This window comes from Oryzias latipes, chromosome 5, assembly GCF_053564925.1.
Source record: "Oryzias latipes strain Hd-rR chromosome 5, Olatipes_Hd-rR_3.1".
Lineage (NCBI taxonomy): Eukaryota > Metazoa > Chordata > Actinopteri > Beloniformes > Adrianichthyidae > Oryzias > Oryzias latipes.
The window spans coordinates 22,635,631-22,661,667 of NC_136241.1; the positions used below are offsets into that span (position 1 = coordinate 22,635,631).

The 26,037-nt window shown below is 42.7% G+C and overlaps 1 protein-coding gene across 25 annotated transcripts in view; it reads left to right on the top strand.

The window, feature by feature from the left end:
* nfasca (neurofascin homolog (chicken) a) overlaps positions 1-26,037 on the top strand; it is an 82,070-nt gene that overhangs the window by 43,181 nt on the left and 12,852 nt on the right. For 11 of the 25 annotated variants that reach the window (XR_002290261.3, XR_013656195.1, XM_078948040.1 and 8 more), the window contains 26 exons: positions 669-774; positions 1,729-1,925; positions 2,237-2,359; positions 3,555-3,725; positions 3,941-3,988; positions 5,065-5,176; positions 6,743-6,927; positions 7,011-7,142; positions 7,344-7,361; positions 7,884-8,027; positions 9,941-10,052; positions 10,126-10,292; positions 11,054-11,201; positions 11,446-11,570; positions 12,690-12,734; positions 12,998-13,099; positions 14,182-14,379; positions 14,656-14,726; positions 14,911-15,133; positions 15,229-15,344; positions 15,417-15,627; positions 15,718-15,840; positions 17,552-17,725; positions 19,712-19,738; positions 22,560-22,799; positions 23,131-23,253. Coding sequence is in view for 23 of the 25 variants with exons in the window: in XM_078948040.1 (XP_078804166.1) it covers positions 669-774; positions 1,729-1,925; positions 2,237-2,359; positions 3,555-3,725; positions 3,941-3,988; positions 5,065-5,176; positions 6,743-6,927; positions 7,011-7,142; positions 7,344-7,361; positions 7,884-8,027; positions 9,941-10,052; positions 10,126-10,292; positions 11,054-11,201; positions 11,446-11,570; positions 12,690-12,734; positions 12,998-13,099; positions 14,182-14,379; positions 14,656-14,726; positions 14,911-15,133; positions 15,229-15,344; positions 15,417-15,627; positions 15,718-15,840; positions 17,552-17,725; positions 19,712-19,738; positions 22,560-22,799; positions 23,131-23,253 (3,441 nt within the window). In the remaining 2 variants the exon portion in view is untranslated. Of the gene's footprint in view, positions 1-668; positions 775-1,728; positions 1,926-2,236; positions 2,360-3,554; positions 3,726-3,940; positions 3,989-5,064; positions 5,188-6,742; positions 6,928-7,010; positions 7,143-7,343; positions 7,362-7,883; positions 8,028-9,940; positions 10,053-10,125; positions 10,293-11,053; positions 11,202-11,445; positions 11,571-12,689; positions 12,735-12,997; positions 13,100-14,181; positions 14,380-14,655; positions 14,727-14,910; positions 15,134-15,228; positions 15,345-15,416; positions 15,628-15,717; positions 15,841-17,551; positions 17,726-19,711; positions 19,739-22,559; positions 22,800-23,130; positions 23,254-26,037 lie in introns of those variants that run through there. The other 14 variants (XM_078948052.1, XM_078948053.1, XM_078948054.1 and 11 more) reach the window with 7 other exon arrangements.

Here is a 26,037-nt window from a genome sequence, read left to right on the forward strand (position 1 = left end):
GAGATATAATGTGGGAGAGAAGGCATTCTCTCACCCACATCTCTTCCTGAGGAACTCCGAGTCCGGATGGTGGATGGGCTCATGTTCAGAAGAGCTCTCAGAACATCACAATGATTAGTCTGTTCATGTAATGGATTTATGTTTGTGTCAAAGTGTGTAATCATTTGATTGTTCGTGCATTAATATATGTGTGTAAATGTGTGTGTGTAGTAATGTAGATAAGTTTGTGTATTAATGTATTTGTGTGTCTGTGTAAATATCTGTTGATATGAATGTGCGTTATTGTGTTGCTTTTTTCATGTGTTTGTGTAATGTAGATATGCTTGTGTATTTGTGTAGGTTAATATAAATGTTTGTTGCAGTGTATGTGTGTTATTGTCTATGCGTGTGCATCGATGTGTGTATAGTAATATGAATGTGTGTTAATTTATTTGTGTATGTTTTTGTGTAAAATAATCTAAATCTCATTTTGCATATGTTATTGAGTGTGTACATGCACGTGTGTGTGTGTGTGCATGTTTATGTGTATGTATGTTAATGTATTTGTGTAGGTTAATACATTTCTTTGTTTTTGGGAATGCAAGAGTGTTGTGTTTCTGTTAATGAGTGTGTGGGTGTTTTAATGGGAATGTGTCTGTCTACTAATGAGAGTGCGCTTGTGTCCACAGTGAAGCAGCCCCCCACCATTATTAAACAGTCAGTGAAGGACTACATTGTGGACCCCAGAGATAACATCATCATCGAGTGTGAGGCCAAGGGCAACCCAACCCCAACGTAAGCCTCACACATGCACTCAAACACCCACCCACACTCCCCCACACACACGCACACAAGTCTTTGGCTGTGGGAAGTAGAGATGTTCTATGATGATCCAAACATTCTTCAGAGTTTTTCGGAAAATTGGGAAAAACCATTGAAGTATGTGATCAGATGGTGCAGCTTAACTACAGCTAAAGTATGTTTGCCTCACCCAGTTTTGGTATATTCCCCAGGTGCCAGATAGTGAGGGCTTGGGCATGACAGTTGTTGAATTATCTGTACTGATGTTTTTAAACGCCACTCAGATTGTCCCGTGTGTGTGTGTGGAGGGGGGGGGGGGGGGGGTATAGTGATGTCAGCAGTTTCCAGAACAGTGCTGATTTGTTTTGGGCTGCCTTACGTCAGACACACATGCCCATGCACGCTGACTCCTGCATACACCCATTAACATGAGTGCACAATGAGGCCTTCAGTGCTGCATGCACCAAATCCAGGACAGGGGGCGTTCGCGTTCATGATGCATCAGCAAACATGGACCTCCTTGTCTTGCTGTCAGATGTCAGCTCCCAATGAGCCCTGACCATCCCCAAGCCCAACTTCAGCTCAGTCACAGATGGGAGTGGCATTTAAAAAGCTTCTGTTCTTCATAGATTTGCCTCCTCAGAGTCCGCTCTTGGTTGAAACTAACACCCCCCTCAGAGGCAGCATCCCTTCTTCATCTGGACCCTGACAAACTGATCTTTTGATCAGAGGTCTCTTCCTCTACACCACAGTGAAATTTAGATTAAGTGCTAATCTCTAAAAGTGTTCACAAACCAGATCAGATGATAAATGAAGGTCCAGTAATGATCACCTAGCTCTGCAGACCCATAAATCCTGGCTTGGTCCATCTTCATCCATGTGTGTGTTTGCTTGTCTTCAGCTTCCCTCCTAGAGGTCACAGGTCTAACTCTGACTTCATCAATCCAGGTTCCTTTGGAGAAAAAATGGGAAGTTTTTCAACTTTGGGAATGATCCTCGGGTGACCATGCAAAAACACTCTGGGACCTTAAAAATTGGGTTCCGGCCTGGGGAAAGACCTGAGGACTACGAGGGGGAGTACCAGTGCTTTGCCAGTAATGACCACGGAGTAGCTATGTCCAACAAGATCCTGCTGCGGGTTTCCAGTAAGGACAGAGATGCTTTCTGATATGTCACACAACAACAATTATGCATTTTCTCAGAAATAACAAACACAAAATATAATTGACAGTAAAGTTCAGAAGAACCAGCAAACTTTAGGAGGGTTTCTGTGCCTCATTTGAAGAATCAGATTACAGTTGTCCTTATCTAAAGTATCAGCATTACAGATCAGAAACATCTCACAGCCTGATAGGATTTTGATGACTAAGCTGGATGTATTTTTCAGTTTTTCCCACCATCCTTTTTCTCTTCCTTTGTCCTTCTCATCTTCCTCCTTTTATATCTAATCTTTCAGAGGCTCCTCTGTGGCCCAAAGAGATTTTGGAGCCTAGGGTGGTGACTGAGGGTTCCCCGCTGATTCTGCCCTGCAACCCTCCTCCAGGCCTGCCCCCTCCCCAGATCTTTTGGATGGACAGCAGTGAGCAACAACCAACCGTCACTTAGACACTAAACCTCACCACATGAATATTTCTTCCTTGCATTCTGATAATGGCCAATTGGACAGAACAGCTAAGGTGGATGTTTTGTTGGGTTCACCCATGGGTCCACTCTGCCCCCAACCCCAACTTGACCGCATCTGTAGCTTTTCAAGCTTTGCTAATGCTATGCGATGCTAGTACTATTAGCAGTATGCAACTCGACACTGAAAACATCACATAGCAATCTGATGTTTACCTGACCATAGATGAAATAAAATACCATTAAATATGCAACTAAAATGGTAAATGGTATGTAGTTGTATAGCACTTTTCTTGCTTCCTTGAAGGCTTTACAGTCACAATCCCATTCACCCGTGCACACACACATTCACACACTGAAGGTGGCTCCGCTGCCGAACACTTGGGTCAACCTATAACCACCAGGAGCAGTGCAAGGTTTAGTGTCTTGCCCAAGGACACTTAGACACAGGGGCAGGCAAGGTGGGAACCGAACCTGCGATCTTCTGATCATAGGTCCACCGCCTCTACCTCTACACCACGGCTGTGTATTGTGTAAATATGAGCTCTAATCAAATAAAAACATACATTTTAAATCCAGAAATAAACACACACAGTTGCTATTAATGGTAAATTAAAAAAAACATGAAATATGATTTTGACACCTATGTTTATTTGGGAGTAAAGTTTTTAGAATATTTAAGAAAGCGATTTGCACCCTTCTAAAACCAGCGCTCTAGAGGCAGTTTGAAGATCAGCAGCATTTGATACCTCTAGGTCTGATGTAAATTTTGGAATAAAATGTTAAGGGCTTGGTGCACACCATGCACATGAGTTTAGGAATACCAATTTAGACAAAAATCTTAAAAAGGTGCATACCCCCAATCCGTCAGGTATGCTCAGGGTACAGTTCACATTAAGGCAGGCAATAGGCACCCTAGTCATACAGCTCTTTTAAATGCAAAAGCAGAATGAAAATCCTAACCCTCTTCATCAAGTTTGAGGTCGTCCTACCTATCAGACATATTACTGTGTCAGTCTGTTTGTATGGTAGTGTGATGTAGCTCACCTCACACCTAATATACACCTCTTACTAAACTCTGATGAGAACCCTGTTGGTTCCTGCCGTGTGCAAATAAAATGTTCTCTTCTCTGTCCCCACTCTGCATCCACCAGATATGAATCCAATCCCGCAGAATGAAAGGGTGTCCATGGGTCAGAACGGAGACCTGTACTTCTCCAATGTTCACCTCCAGGATGCAGAGAGAGACTACAGCTGCAACGCTCGCTTCAACTTCACACACACCATCCAGCAGAAGAACCCCTTCAGCCTCAGAGTCCAGACCAGTAAGTGGACCCCACCCAGACATGAGCCCAGATCATCTGAAAGCAAGGAGTGGAGAGGTTTTCTCCCTGCCCTGTTTTGTGGTGATACATTGCCACCTGCAGGTGAAGGCACGAGTGTCAGCTCCACCGTGTGACTCAAATGTGCACTGATGTGAGTCACGTGTGTCATCAGTGCATGTGAGTCTTATGCTGCTGTTGTGTACCTGTTGTTGCAGCTGAGCCTTACAACGACACATCTTTCAATGCCACTGACCCGTACGGTGGTGAGTTGGTTCCCCTTCTCCCTGTAGTTTGTTTCCATGGTAACACCGCAGAAACACTAATCTGCTAGCTGAGTGAAGCTCTAACGTTTAACGGCGTTCTCTCTCTGCTGGTTTCTGGGCTCTGTGGGTTCTGATGGGATGATAAGCTGCAGCTCACAGATGAAGCTGATTATAAACCCATACAGAGGGAGTGACAGCGCTCACAGTATGAAAATGTTAGCGTGAAGGTTTCCAGGGTGGCCCAGATCTGCTCACCAACCCTTAGAACATGAGGTCTGAGGATTTCCAGAGACATTTTTTAAAACTAGAATGCTTAAAAAAAAACATCCCTAAAGTAAAATCACATGCATGCATAAACCCGACAATATAAATATATATAAGAAAACATGAAAAAGATTTTACAACTATGTATAAATGAAGCAAGAAACCTCTGGAGTTAATATGGTGAATAAAATAAAACAATTAAAAAAAAGCCATCAAGAAATGTATGAGGAATAAAAATAACATTAGACTAAAATGCTTTTGTAAATAACAAGAATCAAAATTATGAACTGTATGTAAAAAATCAAAACATTAAAATTTTAAGTATTACAAGGTAAATTAAAAAATGTATCTAAAAGCTAAACTAAAAAGGTGGCTTCTGAAAAGCATCCCACAGATGGGGTGGGGGTCTTCTTAGCACTGCCTGTCACTTTCCCAGAATGCTCCCTGCTTCCTCTCAGCTCTAGAACCCTTACTGCTTCAGCTTTTCTGATAATTAACACTCATCTTCTTAAGGCACCTAGTTTGGAGCATCCCACCTGTTGGCAGGTGGACAAACTCATCTGCACTTTAATGCTGCAGGACTTTCATGTGTCTCCATGATTGAGATCAGTGACCCCTGCTGTGGTCCTGTTAGGGAGACATCTGACCTTCTTTCAGCTGGATTTCCTCTCATGACCAGACTGAACCTAAACCAAGAGAAAAGGCTTTGGGTAAATGTGGTAAACTGGAGGATGTTGACCATTGAGTCATGCTGTAAGGGGCATTCATGTGTGTGTGTGAACAAGCTAACCTGTCCTCTTGATTGTCCACAGGCAGGAGAGTAGCTGAGTCACGACCCTCTTTCTTGACACCTTCGGGGATCCAGAGCTCCAAGATGGTTCTCAGAGACCAAGAACTGTTGCTGGAATGCATCGCTGCTGGCCTGTGAGTGGCAGGTGCACATTCCCATGCATACATACTCAAACACACATTAATATGTGGTACTAAAGAAAAGTGATGTACAACTTTTGTATCTGGTTTAACCATATTTGACTGGTCTGAAGATAGGATTTTTTATTCTTTTCTTTTCTTTCACATCTCTGAACTTTGACTGGTATTTTCCTTGGCGGTCATTCCAGTCTTTCTTTAGAGGCTCCACACACAAAAAGCTGGCCTATTTTGTCTGTGGGGATAAAGCAGTGAAGGTGATAGAATTAATATTCTCCTTCCATCACAAAGCATCAGTGCAGATGCTTTTAACAAGAATGAATTGCAGGCCTCTAACAATAAAGGGTTAAGTTTAGTCAAACTTTAAAAAGGATGGTTTTTAAAGCACGTTTAGCACATTTTACACAGCTGTTTCTGATCAAAGCACTGGATAGTCACAAGGATAAAGACTGAATAACAAAGGAATACACAACAATGAACAATATGACAGAAAAGAGTCTTTAAGTGATTAACAAAAAATAAAACAAAAAAACAATCTCCGTGCTGAAGGTCATGGTTGCACCTCAATGAAGAGAGGTTTTCTTCTAACAGGGTTCTAAAGTGTTCCAGAGTCTGCATCTCTGATGTGCAATGAAAGACTGTTCCATTGCTTTGGTGCGATGAAGGCTCTGACTCCTTTGGTGCTGAATTTAGAGCACAGTGCAGACAGAGCCAGTTGATCAGTAGACCTCAAGGCCCTAAACTGCAACATAATCATGTGAGCTTTCAGAAAGCAGTTTCAAAATGTATTCTAAAGTTTTTATATGGAGCCAGTAGGGGGCAGCAACACTAGGGGTTTATTAGCTCCCACTTATAGCCCTTATTAGCATTTGGACTGCAGCATTTTGCAAGGAAGAGTGATTCATAGATGGTAGCTTTCACATCAAGTTTTGATGAGATAAAAGGGTATATGGTGTCTCAATCTAATTGAAGGAAGTACCTCTCCAGAGCTGGAAGAAGCTAGATTTGACAACTGGTCAAACTTAAAATTACAGTGGAGGGAAATTTCTAGATTTCTTGGGAAGTGTCGGGTGAATGAAGCCATAGGATAAACTGTTCTGGTAGAATCATTTAAAATGTTCAACAAAACAACCATTTCCATTTTGCTGAACAAGTTTGAGTTCAGCCTTGTTTGACAGGTAGAGAGAATGATTGTCGCTTGACAGGTATTTTCTGCAAAAGCGCAATGAGATGTTAGTTTTTTTTCTAAAGATGGATCCAAAAGGAAGTAAATAAAGCAAAAAAGTGGGATGTTTGGTTTGGTTCCCAACCTGGAATTTGGTTCTCTGACCAACAAAACGACAGACAGACCGCTCAACTCAGTGAGACTGCGGACATATAAGAATTTGCATGTTTCAGCTCTAAAGAGGCTAAAACATGTTTTTTTTTTAATCGTGCAGAATCTTCTTCTGATTACATGCTTCTAAAGAAAAAAAAAGAGGAAAATACCCTCCTTTAAAGATGTATTTTCAGACCAGCAGCACCCCTCTCTCACTGGAGCCTTTCCTCCATGTCTCTATTCAGTCCCACCCCCTCTATTACCTGGTTTAAAAAGGGGGCAGAGCTTCCAGCAAAGAAGGTAAAGTTTGAAAATAACAACAAGGTGCTCCGTGTGCTGAGCGTGTCGGAGGAGGACGCCGGGGATTACGTGTGCACCGCCAACAACAATGTGGGCATGATACGCCACACAATCTCTGTGGATGTGAAAGGTGAGCATCTGTATCTCTATACATAGGCATACATGTTTGTGTGACAACATGTTATGTGACCACCCCTCAAATGTGCCCCATAGCTGCTCCATACTGGCTGGATAAACCCACTAACCTGATTCTAGCCCCTGACGAGGGTGGCCGTTTGGTGTGCAGAGCCAACGGCAAGCCCAAGCCCACCATTCAGTGGTTTGTCGACGGAGAGCCTTTGGAAGGTATGGGGGATTTGGGGGATGGGGGATGTCTTCATTACTGAGCTAATAGAGGATATGAAAAAGCACAAGGTGAGAGTCTGCTCCTCACATATATCCAATCAAGTAAAGACTGACAGCAGGCTAACTAATTATCAAAACTGCTGAATGTTTTTTATAACCTTCTTACTCTTTTCTCCTCTTCTTCTCTCTCTGGGCAAACAGCAAAGATTCGGGAGGGCAGTAAGTATGATTTTAATGCTCCTGTCTCTTATGGTTTTTACAATCTAATCTAGGAATTGACAGTGGAAGATGTTTTTTCCATGTTTACTGGGTGGCAGGAGCTGTGCTTCAGATGCCAGACGAGCATTGATGCGATGTTGATGGTGTGATGATTGGTTAAATATGCGATGAATAAATGACAAGTCACCTCTTACTAACAGATAATTTTACAACATGAGATTTACAAAGCTCTTTATTGAAATGTTCTCATAAAGGAATGATGCTGAAAGGGTTTTTCCAGGATTTTCACAAGTGTGTTAACATCCAGTAAGTGACATTCAATAGAGTGAAAGTAAGCTTCACACCAGCCTCTGCAGGCCTCAATCATGTGACAGTTACAGCTCATTTTGAAGACTGAATGTTAGTTTAGAGCAGGAAAGGTGGAGGTTCTTACATGTTCTTTTGGTTTCATACTTCTGTTTTTTCTGATAGCCACTTTGGTTCTCTGTGTTTATTTTTTATCTCTCCTCCTCCCCAACACAGGCTCCAACTCAGTGCGGCACAGGGAGATGTTGGGTGACACCATAATCTTTCGCTCAGTGGAGATTGGAAGCAGCGCCGTATACCAGTGTAATGCCTCCAACCAGCACGGCTATTTGCTGGCCAACGCCTTTGTCAGCGTTCTGGGTGAGACACTGCAGGGTGGGGGTCAACCACCAGTTTAATATGCGCTCATGGCCCCAGTCCATTTATGGACCACACATTTGTAAGAGCATCAGGGTCTTTCTGTTACTTCAACGTGGAAGCTTTGCTAGCATATTAGGTTTAGTTATTTTTGATGGTACCAGAGAAGCAGGAACTCTTTATTCAAATTAACACATTTATTGAGGTCTCAGAAGATACTTGCTGGTATTAAGCTTTGTGACAGAGTTTTCCATCGTTGCTGATGGCAGACTCTGATTGTACCCTACTTCTACTACGTGTAGATTGACTTTACACTCTAAAAGCTCCATAATTTAAAAATAACCCAAGTTGGGTTGACTTTAACCCAACTCCAAGATTTAAAAGGGACTAACTTTTTTCTGGGTTGTTTTAACTCAGAAATGAACTCAAACAAGAACTGGGTTAAAATGAAACCACCCAAAAACAAAAAGTAACCCAAAAATATATCCCCAAATCAATAACCCAAGAACTGGGTTGAAGAAACAACCCAAGTGTTTAAGAGTGTATGGTCAAAGATACCTCCAGCTCATTTCCACATGTTTGGCTTAACCTGCATCGTTGCTCAGTTCAAGCACATAAAGGTTTTTTCTATAAGAGTGTAAGTTAAGAAGCAGATGACTTAGAGCTCACTGAAGTTCAAATCTATGTGTACTGTTCTTGTGCTTGAGACCACCAGCTTTAGTAAACTGAAGATGAGGGAATGCTGTAAGAAAGTTCATACTTATTCGTGATTTAGCTGATCTGAGTCACATGATCTTCAGAAATGCTGTGCTGCAGAATCAGAACTGGGCTAGTCCATAAGTCTGGCAGGATCCTCTAAAGGAAGTCTTTCTGTGGATTAGAACAGTGTTTTTCAACCAGTGTGCCGCGGCACACTAGTGTGCCATGGGAGATGGTCAGGTGTGCCGTGGAAAATAGCCCTCATTATGCACATGCACTAACAACATGTTCCATCTCCAGGATTTCAGCTCTTTGTTCATCAAACAGGCCCTGATAAAACACTGAGTAGTTAGGAATATAAAAGATCTTAAAATTACTTTTTCTTTGTGTTTATTTAATTCTATTAAAGACATTTTGATATTTATGACGGTACCGCGATTGACCTGCAGCTATAGCAGTTTGCGGAAAAGTCCCCGCCCCTTTGTCTCCGCCAATCATTCTTGGAGGCTTAATCACATGTCATCAGTCTGACCAATCAGAAGTGCTTAAAGTCTTCACTTCCTTGTTCTTAATTCTGCTGATAGTCGCTCAGTTCTAACATAAATACCAGCTAAAGCTCGTCTTTAGCGGTGTAGCTTTCCACAGAATCAGACTGGTATCAGACCGTGGAACAAGTGAACAAAACAATGAAGCTCAGAGACGCGCGTCTTTCTGCCCTTTTTCTGCCGTTTTCACACTACATCTCCCATGATGCATTGGCGTAAAGGGACAGCGCATATTGAGTCGACTTTTTTAAACGTCTTGAAACCACAACAAACAAACAGTTTCTAAATTTCCTAATTTAACTTTTATTTCATCTCTTAGAAAAAACAGCCGCAACTTCCTGCTTTTTCTGCCACAATTATCACAAAAATCCACGTGAGATTGCGGCAGGGGGGGGGGGGGGGGGTCGATCAATACAGACCATGAATTTCTGCTTCTTTTTTTTGGGATGCTGGTGTGCCGCGGGATTTTTGTCAAGGTTAAAGTGTGCCGTGGCTCAATAAAGGTTGAAAAACACTGGATTAGAAACCTATTTTTGGCCCCCAACCCGATTGTCAACTGGATAGTGGTTAAATATAAAAAAATAATATTCTGGTTTTACATTTAAAGTGGTAAGAAAGGGTTGATCATTTTGAAGTTCTGTGATACGAGCAGCACTGTTGATCTTGTTGCAGACCTTTCCCCCATGATGCTCGGTCCCAAAAACCAACTGATTCAAGTCATCGAGAACAACCGAACCTTCCTGGACTGTCCCTTCTTTGGCTCCCCCTTACCTGAACATCGCTGGTGAGGGCCCGAGGCTAATTTCACATCTGCTTCTCTGTTTTCTGCTCAGCTCTGAATCTTGTTTTCCGCGCAGGTTCAAGAATGGACAGGGCAGCGGGCTGGACGGTGGACATTACCGTACTTATCTCAATGGCTCCCTAGAGATAAAACGGACCCGGAGAGAGGATGAGGGAACCTACACCTGTGTGGCAAGCAACATGCTGGGAAAGGCAGAGAACCAGGTCCATCTGGAGGTCAAAGGTAAGTTAGTAACATTTCTTCCTCTTTCTGAGCCATCAGCCTAAAGTAAACTAAAACCCTCATCCGGCAGAGATTCACCGTAGAAACCTCCACAGTGAACCAGACTCTTTTTTTAATGTGCCAAATAGTGTGCAAAAAAGGATCATCACAAATGCCTTTTCATTGAAGTGCCTTTCATTAAAGTGGCTCTTGTGCTCTTTTGAAATCAATCAAAACTGCTTTGACCTAATCAAAGCAGGAACTGATGTTTCTAATTTGACACATTCACATTTCTCTTCTTTAACTCCTCCATTTTGTCAGTGATTGTTGAGGAAATCAGAGGAGATCTGCCAGCCCTGCAGCTCCCTATTATTTTCTGCACTCTTCTGTGTTCATCAACAGAAATCTGAAGGCCTTTAAAGTTTTCTGTTCAGGTCTTCAGCTCTGATTCTGAAGACATCTTGCCCTGCTTATTCTACAACCCCTCCATGCCTATAGAGGCATCACAGGCAGGAGTGTGGTTTCACTGGTGCCCATCAGTGTATTCGTTCATACTCATTTTATGGATCAGTCTGACAGGAATAGAAAATCATGGAAACTACTTTCTGCTGGAACCATTAAGTGTCCATAGAATGTGAGAGAAATACAGGGTCAGGGAGACTTATAGTCCCCCTGAAGTCTGGAGATGAGGAAAGATAACCAAAAAGACTGCCAATAGTTCATTCACATGCCTGCAGGAGTAAAATTTGAGTTTATTCCTTTATATGCACGTTGTGATGCAGAACCGACTCGAATCGTGCAAGCCCCCGTGCATCAATCAGCTGTTAGGGGAACTACGGCTCGTTTTGACTGTAAAGTGAATTCGGACCCCACCTTGCCCGTCACCGTGACCTGGACCAAGGATGACAAGCCCCTGGATCTGAGATGGAGGTAAATGAATTGAAGGATACCATTTCTTTTTAAGGACCCACACATTATCTTTGTGTTGTGTTCAGGTCTGTTGAAGGAAAGTTAAAGCCAAACCCTTAAAGGCTTGTAATTCTGAACTCCCTTATCTACCAATAACACAGTTCTTAAAGAAATGTCTGATGGACTAGTGCACTAGTGTGCAGATTTGAAGAGGACGCCAAACATGAACATATGCAGCACTAACAGACAAACTGCTGTCTGTCAGGCTGAAGAAGGACAAGGACTCGCTGACCATCTCCAACATAAATGAGGGCGACGCAGGAACCTACACGTGCATGGCCAAATCTGCCATCGATCAGGACTCAGTGTCAGCCCGCCTCACCGTTTTAGGTACACTCACCTGCAGGACCCACAGGTCTGAGGTTACACAGCCTCAGTGGACACGCTAAATATTCAGCAGCTTCACTCCATGCTATTGTGCTTTCAATCACCAGAGGTTCTTTCTTTAAATTAACAAAGACCATAACGCTCCTCCCACACCCTTCCCTCACGCTTTTAAAGACCCACTTTGATGAAAATCTTGCTTTGGTGTTTTTTTAACATATCCTTTGGAATTTTTCTGATAATGGAGGATATATAAAAAGAAAATTAAGCTATAAAATTGTATTTCTGAGTATTTCTTCATTCAAATCTTTATGAATCAAGAGCGGATGAACAAAGTTTGTTTGAAAAAGAGTTAATTTGTGACGTAGAAAATACTCTGGGTGGCCACAAGCTCCCTGCTCCGAGTTCTCAGCAATGGGGAGGAGAAGGGAGCAGGGTTGTTCAACACCAACAGTCCCACCCACAAATCAAAGGTGAATTTCTAATGAACTGCCGCTCTGCAGAAAATATGTCCTTGGAAATAACAAAGTTTTTTTATTTTGGCTAAAAACAGAATAATCATAATAAAAAGACCAGTGGGAATGATTTTACAAAAGGTGATCAGAGTGGGTCTTTAATTATGCTCCCATGATTTTTTTTCTTTCTGACCATTCAACACTCACTATACCACACGCCTTGACAAGTTTCTGAGTGCCTCACGTGTTACCAGGCTTCTCCATTTGACGTTACCTTGCTTCGCTACACTATTTAAAACATTTTAAAAGGCTCTTTCCATGCCCATTCCAGACAGTAAAAGTCTTAACACTGATGTGGAAATGAGCTTCACTGAGTCAGCATTGTAGACGTTTCCAGAAATAACCCATAACCTATTTCTCTTTGATGGAAACTTTTGCACTGATGACTTTGTTTCAGTTGCAGACAGGAGAACACAGAGGTGATGGGGGGGGGGGGGGGGGGGGGCAGGTGATGGCTGAATAGACACAAACATGCTCATCAGTGCAGAACGGATAATCTGCTTTCTAAATATCTGTCAGACTGCAGCCCTTGAAGCTTCAGTCCCAAATACACTAACTAGCTTGCTAACTAACCTTTGTGCCCTCCCCCACCCCTTCACCCTGCCCACAGAGGATGCCTCCCTCCACCCCTCACTGTCTAGTGCCTTGCCGCCAGGTAACTCTAGCTGATTTTTTGTTTTCCTTGTTGTTGGGGTTATATTCTTGTGGCCTTATGTGTCCTTGTGCTCCGACTCAAGTCAGTTGTTGTAAAAAAACACGATCAGTAGAAACATTTATGAAGGGAAGCAGAGTTGGACCGTTATATGTTTTCACTAAATCCTTCTAACATGAACAGAAACCTGAAATCACAAACAGATAATGTTGAAGAGTGCTTTTATGCATATTGGGTTGTGTGATTTACAGTGTGTGTCTGTGCAGGTCGCCCAGATCCCCCCATGGACTTGGATCTGTCAGACCCAGCAGCCCGTAGCGTCCGCCTCACCTGGATCCCAGGAAATGACCACAACAGTCCAATTACAGGTGATTATTACCCTTTCAGGCCTTACCTGTCTGACAGGGGGAGCTTTAGCTGCTGTTGTCTTCAACACAGAATTCCACTGTCTGTGTGTGTGTGTGTGTGTGTGTGGGTGTGTGTGTGTGTGTGTGTGTGGGGGGGGGGGGGGTGCACAGACCCGAATTACTAATATCTCTAATAAAGAGTGCAGAATTGCATGTCCACAAGAATATTACATTTGCTGTTTGATCAGGGTCTTAGAAAATAAGCCTCTGAACCGGAGATGTTCTAGAACAAATGAAACCGGCTCTTAAAGATGGTTTGACATGTATTATGAATGCTATTTTCTGTGGCTTCTGTGGCCCAAGTGCTGAAATTGGATACTCAGGCCATTGGAGCTCATTCTAAGAAGCCGAAGGGCTTCTATCTGTGCTGCAATGACCCATCATACTCTTATTAGAGGGCTCAAAAATGGTGTAGTAGCAAGTTAAGGTCTGTCAATGACAGATACGCTAAAGTGGAACTCCACTTTTGGAGTTATCTCATTTGGTCTAATTTTTAAGAATCCTTCATGATCAATGTTCAAACGGTTGGCACTTCCATGTATTGAAAATGATCCATACGTCACTAGATCAAAGTCCCTGATTGGTTAAAGTTCAACTGGTTTAACTTTAAATGTGCATTCTATGCCCGCATGTTTTGTACGTGGAGCCCGAAAATGGACACTAAAAACTTGCGTAGCTACGTATGAATGAGAGAGTTTTGAACGCGGAAGCCGAAAACGCTTCACAGAATTTTCATTAACAAGTTTCACGCCTTTCCAAGCCCAGTGTGAACGCATCATAACGCTGCGAAACGACTGAGTCTGTCAACAAGCACACTCCGTAACAAGGCAGGAACGCAAACAGGAAAACAGTAGAAATGGAGAAAAGAATAGAAAACACGTAACATGAAAAAGAACAAAAAGGAAATCTAACAGAAACTGAAAAATTAACATAAAAAAAGTTAAAAGGGAAAAAACAGGTACAAGTAAACATTCTTAGAACCTGAAACAGGATGGGTACACTTCCACTCTTTCTATGTTCTCACTCTGGCTATTCCATTGCAGGCTTTCTGGTTCAGTTTGAGGAGGACCGCTGGGAGCCCGGTCGGTGGCAAAACTTAACTAGCTTTTCTGGGGATCTCAACTCCGTTGTCCTGCAGCTATCCCCATATGTGAACTACCAGTTTAGGGTCATTGCCATTAACTCAGTGGGTCAAAGCGACCCGAGCCAGCCCTCGCCAAGATATAAGACCAGCGGAGCAGGTAAGGAGGGACACAAGAACAACAGATTTGCATGCAGACTGCACAGTAAACGCTTACCTGCTATCACAGCACACACTGCCTTTCATTCAGTTCATTAAAAAAATGCATTTTAAGTCTAGGTGTCATTGAGAAAGAAAATGTTATTGCATTATTCTGTATTCTGTGGGGTTACTTGTTTAAATGTTAAGGGGCCTTTTAACCCTTTGCAGAACTTGAAAACTTTCATGCTCTTGTTCATGGCTGAGCCTTCTGGTCTTCTGTTTGTCCCCAAATAAGCCCCTGATGCCATTCCTAGAGGTTTGAGAGGATGGGGGACCAGAAATGATAACATGGAAATCACCTGGGAGGTAAGACACCCACAAGAGGAGGTGTGGTGCAGGTGGTAGAATAAAGAAGGAAACGTGTAAAGTATGACCTTATTCATTGAAGTAATTCAGAGCACTATTTCTAGACAGATGATCAGTAGTCTTGTTTCTCCCTCTGAGGGTTTGTCCATGCCCAGCTTGTGCTCAGTCTCACATTGTTTTGCAGCCCCTGCAGGACCTGGAGAGGAACGGTCCAAACCTCCAGTACCATGTTTGGTGGAGGCGGAAGGACTCTGGAGAACAGTGGGACAGTGGGACTACACCTTCGTCTAACTATGTTGTCCAGAACACAGACACCTATGTGCCTTATGAGATTCGAATCCAGGCCAGCAATGAGTTTGGGTCTGGCCCGGAGTCCAATGTGGTCATTGGGTACTCTGGGGAGGACAGTGAGTATTTATACTACGAGAAGATAATTCCTGGGATGTGTGATTCTAAAGGTGGCGAGTTCTAAGTTATTTTGTGTTACGTTTGCTGCCTTTAGAACCCACAGAACCACCTCGCCAGCTGCAAGTGTCAAATGTGGACAGCACAAAGGCTCAGGTGAAATGGAAGGCCGTGAACATGAGCTCCATCCGTGGAGAGTTCAAGGAATACAGAGTGAGTAACGGACAGGCTTATTTCCTCATGTGTTATTTTCTGTGAGTCTCAATCCCCTTCTTTGGTGTCCAGCTCTATTACAGTCGTAAGTCCAGTCTGGTTCCTGGCCTGGTTGTCAAGGAGGAGACCAAGAACAAAGGTTTCTACACGACTGCAGATGAACCATCTGGGATTCTCACTGGTCTGGTGCCCTTTTCCAAATACAAAATGTCTATGGTGGTCGCCAACAACCGCTTTGAGGGTCCACCAAGCAACATGGTGGAGTTTACCACCAGGGAGGGGGGTAAGGTCCTGAGCAAATCCCAAAAACCTGACCCTTATCCAAAAATCTGAATGACTTACAATATGCTGTATTTTTATGTTGTAAATGCAGTCCCAGATGCTCCCAAGTTCTTCAAGATTAACCGCAGAACTCTGGACACCCTCTACCTGGAATGGGACAGGCCTCTGGAGCCCAACGGCATCCTAATAGGATACAAGCTTGAGTACCAAGCAGGTGAAAAATCCTGACATTTTCTCTTGGAAAAAGTGCAATAGCAGTGTAGAGCTGTGTTCATAGCGTGAGGACAGTTGTAACAAACAGGATCTGAAGAGGAGGGGGGTATTCCAGAAAGTATGTTTAAACTACCCTGACTTTAACCCTGAAGTCTGGCTAAAATCCGCCTGAACCTGCTTACTCTGGGTATGTCGGTTCCACAAGACTGGATATGAGTTTGACTTGGTAACCTTGGGTTAATGCCCGTGCACGGCAAGTACATAAAGACATTCTCAATGGATCGCCAATTTCTGGAGTCACCATGGAAACGCTTGGAGCAAAAAAAGAGAGCGCTATATCTTCAGTGAGACGGAGTCTAAGATTTCAATGACGGCGTATGAAGATTATACACCCATCAAAAAAGTAATACGGCTGCATCAGCAAAATAAATAATTTCTGCTTGGAGAAAAAGAACGGACAAAGTAATAGCATGAGTTTCTATCTCATTTCCATTTTCCTTGTGACACATATATATAACTTATCCAATTTTGCCAACTTAAACGAATTACTTGTATTGGTGACAAGTTATTGAGTTAAATTTATTCAACCTAATTTTCATATGTGTATAAAAACTTCATTAGTGTTTATACAACTCAAATTTACATATTTATCTAACTAAATGTCATTTGACTCCAATTCATCTTTTTTTCATCTTAATTTATCATAATTCTTGAACTCTCATATGTCAGAGTTTGAGCCGGCAGATATACTCATTTTTATAATTAAAAGAAAGAAACAATATAGACTATGAGCGTGCACTTATTTACCAATTTTCAGACATTGTCATAACCCCAATGCACAGTAGGGGTGCTCTATACATTCATCATTCTCTCCTTTACTCTCACTCATGGTGTTAAAGAATTAAACATAACAGGACAAATAACTCGGCAAAACACAGTGAAACAGCTAAACAACTAAACACATTTGGTCAAAAACCCACACTTAGACCCAAATCCGTCAAGACAGGCAAAGGGAATGGTATCCCACAATCCCTTGCGGTGCCGATCTAACAGCAGCACCAAAGTTACACCTACTTAATTGAATTAATTTGAATGAAAGTAAAATAACTGTCTGATAACTACGTGTTATTTTTAAGCTGACTTTACTAAAAAAAAGATTTATCTTAACTGAAGAAAATAATTAAGTTAGATCAATGTAAAAAGTTTATCTTTCCAACATCCATACGTGGTCTTATCACCGTCTCATGGAGGTAAAAGAATTATCTGAGCTTCTTCATCCACTAAATCATCTTCAAATGGACACGCCATGCTGCTTCACCTCTCTGTAAACAAACTAAGCTTCAACTAAACCTGCTCCAGACCAGGTTATGTTCAGAACATGAGTTGCAATGGCAACTTGACATACCCTGAAACATACCTCCATTCCTGGAACCGAAAGCTGAGATTATCCGCTTCCTTAGCGTCAAACTTACCGTGGTAACTAGCATAACCTGCTGTCTGGAATACCCCCCTGCTATGATTTTAAGTATTGTTTGAGGGGTTAGTTTCCACATCAGGCTGTAGCTTCTTCAGAGGCTCATGAGCACAATGCCAGCTCAAACGGTTTCTGGTCCTCATGCATTTTTTACAAGCATCTGTGAAAAGCATTAGTTCAGTATAACCCTCAATTTGTGTGTCCTTGTGTGTTTCTGTGTGTGTGTGCTCGTGTGTAGTCAACAGCTCCAGGCCGAGTAGCCCAACGATCCTGACTATCCCGCATAATGTGACGAAGCACACTCTTCGACTTCCGGACCGATCCACACGCTACAAGCTGTTCCTGTCTGCGCTCACCCAGCAAGGGTCAGGGGAGGTCTTCGCTGAAGAGTCGCCTCACTTTTCTAATGAAGGTGAGTTTGTTTCACCAGATTGCATCTCCAGATCTAATGTGGACTTCCATTTATCTCAATGCGTTTGTCAAAGTTTACCCCCCCAAAAATGAGCAACAAGTCAGCTGTGGTTTACTGACAAAATGTACAATCAAGGGCAAAATCCTGTGTTGAGTAGGACAAACCCACAACAGTCATCGAATAACTAGAGTTGGATACAAGTAATTATGAATAAAAAATGACTAAAAAACACAAAATGAAAAAAAGACCACAAATTAAAAAACCTTTTATGAGTTGTCGTTTAAAAAAAACAAACATAACAGGCCCGGCCAAAAATAATGTTAAACTTAGAGACCTTAAGGATATGTTAGAATAAAGTTTGTCCTCTATTTACCATAACAGATGTTTTTTATCAGTCTGCCTTTTGTACGTGTGAAACGACACATTGAACATGGACAACACTTTAAAAAAGGAGGAGGAAAGTCATGGAGAAGCATGTGGACCATCTTCAAGGATCTTGATGTTCCCATGGGAACAGATGCACATATTGATCAGTTAAGGTTCCCAGGACTGTAGTCAACCTCCCTGGACAAGACAGCAAAAAGAAAACTAATGGCAAACTGATGGGATGGATACTAAATTCACAGTTGCCTCAAAAGACACCGAACTACAAGGTACATCGCAGTCAGGTCACACCATCTGTCACAGCTGAGTCAAAGTGGACGTCATGGGAGACAACAAAGGAAGGACCACTGTTAAAACGAATAAAAGAAAAGTAAAAATAACAAATACTAATAATATGATAATAATGTGACCACAAGGGGGCACAATCCAGTGCTTTTTTTTTTTGGACCAATCTCTAGTTCAGATAATTGCAGAGGGGTGTCAGGAAGAGCATCCGACCTAAACCCATAAGTCAAATCAATCATGGCAATCAAGGGAGCAGCCAAAACGCAAAACAAGAAGACATCCATCCATCCCACCCGTCTTTGTCCTGGTCATGGTCAGTGAGCCCGTCTGGCCACTTTTGGGCAAATGATTGATAGTTTGTTGGAAAGGCAAGACAAATTCTTTTTTTTTTTTTTTTTGCAACAACAGCTCTATGTTCCCAGATGCAGATTTGAAGCATGCAAAGAAAAGAAGACAGAGACAGACACCTTGAAAAAATTATGGTCTGGACTGCTTTGCTCCATCTGAAACAGGATGTCCTGAGTCTGTGCAGTTGAAGGAAAACCCCAGACTATTAAGGTCCTCTGGAGTCAAATGTGCTACTTTAAAAAAGGAGGAGGAAAGTCAACCGTATGGACACTCATACGGTTGGATTCAATCACAGATCATTGTTCTTCCAACAGGGTAATGATGAAACCACAGACTGCTGAAAACACCAATAATGATTGAAAACAACATACTGGACTATTCTGAAGACAACTTCTACAGGGCTGATCTATTGTATCTATTGCATATGTGAGGAAGGATCTTAAAAATCCTATGTGAAGAAGACACCCTTCAAACCTGAGACAGCCGAGCACATCTCTCATGAGGACTGGGCTATAGAACCTTTCAACTGGTGCAGCATTATCATTGACAGTAACGATATCCTTATAGTAGATTAAATACCTGAAATGATCCTTAAAAGTATTTGTTTTCAATTGTTATTATTTATTTAACTTTTTTTCAGCAGCCATTGTGTTTTTTTCTTGGAGGTCACTTGTCAAAAAAAACAAAAAACAAAAAAAGATTCTCCAGAGCTCAGGTATTATTTGAGCTAAAGGGCCAAATGAAAATTCGGAGCGGTAAACTGGCCTCTGCTAAGGCCATAAGGTCAACCCGTCCTGCTTTTTGGTTGTGTTCAAAGTGATTAATGGTTCTTTCCGACGATGATTCTAAAACGTATTTGATCAGCAACGTTCTATCTGATGGACATTGTGTGTCCTCTCAGTGATGATTGACAACACCGTTACTAAAGTGAAGGAATCTGATCTTCCTCTCCTCCCTTCTCACTAACAGAGGGCTTTACCGAGGAGGAAGGCCTAGGTAATATTCCTAGCATGGTTCATGCTTTTTCTTTACTTCTATCCTGCTTTTGTGTATCCATCCCCTGAGTCCCCCCCCCCCCCCCCCCTCTTCTGCTGGGGAGCTGAGCTTGAAGTAGATTTGAAATCAGATTATAAAGTTGGCTATTTGAAAGCTGCCAAGCTTGAGGATCAGCTGCAGTGCTTTTACTGACTAGGCATGAACAAGTGGGTCAGGACCTTTTGTCTTCATTCTCCACATAAAGTGAGGGGTGAAGATGGCCCTCCCTCCTCCCCAGTTGTATCATTCTGTTCTGCATCCATCACTACTTCTCATTAGTTTTCAGGAAGAAATAGCTCATCTCAGGTAAGTTTCTGGCTGATCACGAGCATTGATCTGGCATGGGGTGGGATCAGTTTATGGCCCTGTAATGATTGAAGTTGACTTCAACAACAGGTACATCAAGAGGAAGAGTTTGTAGATGAAAGGGGTCTCCACCGGTAAGCAGTATGTGAAGGGCGGGGCATAGGAGAGCATTCAAGGGGGTCAGTCAAGAGTAACAGTTTATTTTTGCCGTGACAAAGCAGGAAAAATTAAGTCTTTTACTTAGTACTTGAAAAGTATTATAATTTCAGCAATTTAGAGAGCCCAAAGTCACTATACTGTATCTCCTTCCCTGAAATGCTCAGCAGTAACTCCTGTGAATAGCTGGTTGCTTTTTCTCTTTATTTTGGAGACAGTAATATAGCAAAGTAATTCATAGGCATGCATAGCACAGCAATTTCAGAAAGTAGCCTTGTAAGGAAATTGATTATTTTAAAATAACGTACTCTGTAATGTTTTACAGTTTGGGAGTAATTTGCTGGACTCGTATGTGCTTTAAAGATTCTGAGAAGGACTTTACTAAGAACAACTTAGTAAACTTTTGAGATGAGGGAAAACATGTCATTTCCCAGGAGTGAGAAGACAGTTCTGATCTCACCTCTAACGGAGGTTATGATATGTTGACTGAATTAGGAAGGAAGTTACCCATTTGACCGGAGGTGGACTTCGAAGAATATTAATAAGACTTCTGATGTCAAAAGGGTGATTCTGAACGCCATGGTCATCACTGGGTTTTTAAAGTTAAATTTATCTGGATGCAAGAGAACCTGGTTGCAGGACACCCCCCCCCATTCGGCCAGAAAATTATTATGCTTTGGTACAAAAACACAAATTTAACTGGCAACCTCAACACTATCTAGTTTTTTCAGCTTCTCTGTCAAAGCCTGCTTTGCTCTGACCATAACTCCTTATACGATCAACATGAGTCAGCTGATTGGTGGTGAAAAGCGGCTTTGTGCCGGTAAGCAACAATTCAAAGTGGCTTTTTACTTTTTTTTATGCATTTAAAGTGTAACATACCAGCAAAAAGCTGCTTCTCTCTGCAACAGAGTATGCACTGATTCACATTGACCGCGTTAAGGGGTGAAAAGGTTGTGGAGGAATATAAACACAGGAGCTAAATCCCTGGTGTGACAGTTTTCCAAATCTGAACACTTTTATATATATCCTTTTAGAAATAAATAAACTAATTATTGTTTTTGCCTCGTTTCAAGCTCATGTTGCACACTGAAGTGTTTTTTCACATGTAAATGGTAAATGGCGTATACTTATATAGCGCTTTCTACCTTCTTACGAAGGCCCAAAGCGCTTTACAGTCACAGTCCCATTCACCCATGCACACACACATTCACACACACATTCACACACTGATGGCGGCTCCGCTGCCAAACACTGGCGCCAACCTCCCACCAGAGGCAAGGTGGGGTTCAGTGTCTTGCCCAAGGACACTTCGGCACATGGGCGTGCAAGGCGGGAATCGTACCTGCAATCTTACGATCATGAGTCGACCGCCCTACCGCTGCACCACGGCCGCCCGTATACATGTAAAAGGTTCCACATTTCTAAAATCTTGTAAAATTTCTGTTTCTGGAAAATTATGTCTTGCCGCCATCTTGTCTGCAACCAGGTCCCCCTCATCTAATCTGTAAACATCTAAGCTGCTGAAATATGATTTGGAAAAGAAGATCATTTAAAGCTCCGCCTACTTTACCTAGATGGGAGATGAGCAGTGGCAGAGCTAGAACATTTTATATGGGGAGTGGGAAGGTGGTAAATGAGAACACCAGAGTGGAATTGCCATTATATATTAAAATACATATTTCAAACTTATTTTTTTTTTATTTTTATTTTTTTATTCTATTGATAATTTTTTATTCTTTGACAATAATGATGACTCAAAAATGGGGAGGGGGCATAGCTTTTTGCTGTGGGTGCAACTGTCCCAAAGCTCCCCTGGGTTCTGTGGGTGCTCCCCTGTAGCTCTGCCCCTGGAGGTAAGGGAAAGTGCACATTTCTGTGATGGAAGGTCACTGAGCAGGTGGCAACAGTTGATTTTGGTGTTTGAAGGCAACAGTGAAATTACAGGTTTTAAAGGAAGCAATAGATGTACTGTGTGCAGTGACACGCCTCCACCTTCTGACCTCTGAGGGGATCTTTGGGTTCCTAACAAAAAAATCCATGCACAGCAGCGGCTTTATGGAATCGTTGTCATAAGATGTAGCAGTGATTTTCTTTTCCAAACATTCATGAGAATGTGCATGTGCATCCAACCAGAACCGGCATGGACAGACAAGTTGCAGTGTCATTGTTTTTCCAACTGGGGGCAATACTGGGTCAGAGAGTAGTAGGAGTTGTGTCTGAGTACTGCTGTACTTCTGCAGCTCTTGTGAATCTGTGTGTGTGTTCTGCAATGTTTTGCTTTGTTAACCCTCTTTTCTCTCTTCCTCCCCCCTTGTAGTCGAGCTTACCAACGCCTTCGTCTTCTCCGATTTCACCCCTACTCCTCCTCCTCTTGCTACTCTTCCTTCCACTACAATCGCTGCTACAGAAAGTAGTACCCCAGCTACCACCCCCCTAACAACTACGACTACTTCTTCCACTACCACTGTGGCGCCGCCGCCCACCACCACTGAGGCCCCCCCCACCACCACAGCTGCAGTGCTGCTCATCAGCAGGGGTCCCAATCTGAATGTGTTGGGTACATGCTGTTGTTCCTTTCTGGGAGCTTCTGTCCTTCTGTTGGCTGGACCTAAGCAGTCTCCCCCCCCGCCTGACTAATCAGGAGTCTGCATCAAGGCTGCATCCAGATAAGCTGCACTGGAGCTGCAGATAGCAGGCGTTTCCTGCGGAGTATCGGGATGCAGCTGTTCTCCTGGTCAGGACGAGACAGCCCAGTTCCTGCTTTGAAGCCAGAAGTTCTTTTTCTCCTCAGTTTGAAGGGTCAGTCTAAACTTAGACCTGTGTGGGGTTTTCGTAACAGTGCTCTTTTCGCCTCCCCTTCCCTGACTTTCAACCCTACCCCCGTGCAGTGACCCGCGGGCCTGAGATCTGGAATCTGACGGTGGACCCTAACAGTGTCTATGCTAACGTCAGCTGGAGACACAGTTTCCCGGCCGGCAGCAGCGCATTTGTGCTAGAGTTTGCACTGGACAGTAAGGATACCGAGCTGCTGAAAGAGGGAAGGGGGAGGGCAGTCAAACTTTATGAAGGGGGGGCCTTGATCCAGACCACGAGTTTTGGCCCGGTCCATGAGTAAATCTTTACAAGCTCGAGGCTCATGAGAGTGTAGACTGTAAACATGGCTCTGTAAACCTGCAGAGGGACACAGATTCCTTCAGTCCGACTGCATGAAACAAGATCGCCTTCCTTCACCACACAGCAGCGTTAGACTAATGACAACAGCTCAATGCATAGCTGCAGACATGGAGCAGATGAGCTGCTGACCAGAGGGGTTATCTTATGACTCTGAAGATTGTGGGTCTCCATTCATGCCTTCATATTATTAACATAATGACCCTCACCTACCAAACAATGATGCGGACATGGACTCATCAGACCAAACCTGTAATTGATACAGATCTACCTGGATTTTTCTGCGTTAAAGCTGAAATCAGTAACTATTGAGCAAACGTTTTTAGAGGGTTGTATTCTTTGAACTTCTCTGCTAGAAAGTGGCTCTCTTCTGAACTCTGGCATCATAAATGCCTTTTCAAATAAAACCTTCGCTTTCTGGATAATTTTGGTTGGGAGCCACGTTGCAGATGGTAGATATTCTGCAGTGATTAACCAACAATTGTGCCACATTTAGAGTCATCTTTATTTCTTCCCATTCAGTGGCATAAAAGGTAGCAAAAAAAAAGTTACATTAATGAAAGAAATTTTGTTCCAAAGATCCGGATGTTCGTGTATTTAAAGTGACCAATGTTGCAACCTTCCAGGCTTTTCAAAAGTTTTATTTTTATTTTTTTAACAATGGCAACTTTTAATTTAGTTCTTCTACAAAACATCTTTAAAGAAATTTGAGTGTTTTTCACGACTTTGTTGTGGTTAAAGATCATCAGCTTAGCAACTCAAGAGAAAATATCTGTTTAAATTAGACACCGTGCTGAGTCAGTCCACCTTTTTTTCAGTAGACTCCTGCTCTGTGAAACAATACGTCTTGATTTAAGAAGCAGCTTTTTGACAATTCCAACTTTCTATGAAGTTTTGTTCGCAAAACTGTCCTCTATGAAGAAGCATGAACAGACACCTACAGCAATGTTTCTGTCTTAAAAAAAACTGCATCCACTGCAGCCTGCTATAAATATCCTTCTTAAACCAGAAGAAATGTTGCTGCCCTTCACAGACAAAAAACACACCTGGTGTTGTACCACGCCCCTGTGGCCTGACTGTAATATCACAGTCCACAAGTCAGGATGTTGGGAGTACTGATTATTCACCAGGAAAAATACAAAATCAATCAAGGTTAGTTCAGGAATGTGAGGGAATAGAAACCGTTGTAGTCATAGTCTGAAACTCGTAAACCACTACAGCTCTCCTTTGAGGGAGAGACATTAAAAATGCAGAAAAGAGCACAGTCTCTTAAGGTTCCTTAGAAAGACTGTTGTCAATCCAAATCCCCTTAAAGACCGCAGGACTGTCTGGATCTTTTGATGGAAAGCAGGGTGGATGAGGAAGGCTGGATCAGGACTGCGTGTTGATGGAAAAGCAGTGGGTCAGCATGCAATTTTCTGCCCTGTCCATCGTCTCTCTGGTCTTAAGGGTGAAATGACAATGTGGGTGTTTTGACCCCTCCCTCCCACCATCACCCGTATGTGCCCTGCTGCCTGGCTTTGATTAAAAATGCTTCACTTTCGCTCTCTCATCATCACTCTTGCTTTGCTCTTTCGCCACACATTCAAAAATGCAACACCCTGTTCTGTTGCCCTCATTTTCTATGTTAATGAACCTTTCCTGTGACATAGCAGCACCTGTTCCTGGTGGAGAAGGAAAAAGATGAACGGGCTAAACAGGCCTCTGATCCTCTATCTGTACCAACTTTAAGACTGTCTGGTGTAAACGAGTCCTGTCATCCCTACTTTATCTTTCACCTATACTTGGTCCTGATCATAGAGAAGGCAGGATGGACCAATGATAAAGATAGTACAGTCTTCAGATAATTTTATACTTTTACTAAAAAAGGGTTTGCTTAAAGAAGAGCACTAGCATTGTAGTGAGCAGCTGTAATGAATCTCACAACTGCTGGGATTTATGTTGTGGTGTCCAAAGAGGCAGCAGTGCGGGAATATGCACTGGCCGGTCTTCAGTGATTCTTCCAGACTAAGATTCTGAGCACCAAAGTTTGAAAAGACAAGTGCACTCTGCATAAAACGTATGCTCTGAGCTCTCTGCAGACAATGATGATATTTTTTTTGCAGTGGCACTAAAGCAGAACAACCTGGTTATAGTCCAGCTATTTCAAAAATACATATTGATATATGTGTGAACAGGATCTGCATGAGGTCCTGCATGTCTTCTCATGTGCTCATCAGACATTATTTGGCTGGCTGGTGGTCTGCTGTGACAGGCATGACTGTGAAAGAAGATGATGAATGACTCAAGTGCTTGGATCGCTTTGATGGCATGGTGCATGGCTCACTCACACTGCAGTCAAACTCGCAGCTCAACTGTGTCATGAGTGACTCATCTTTCCAAGAGAAAGATGTGGCTGTCCTTTATTGTGCCCTTTCAGAGACCAGTGAAAACAAAGACCAGCAATGCCCTGAGCCCCTCATATCACCAAAGGGATCTGTAAAACTGATGCACAGGGAGCTGCCCCCTCTGCGTTTCTACCAAGTTTTTAAGGACTCTGCTTGGAGGAATTGAACCACAAGCTTGTGCTCAAGTGAGAATAATGCGGCGGCTCTGCATTGCTGTCATTCTGGGTTCACTTATGT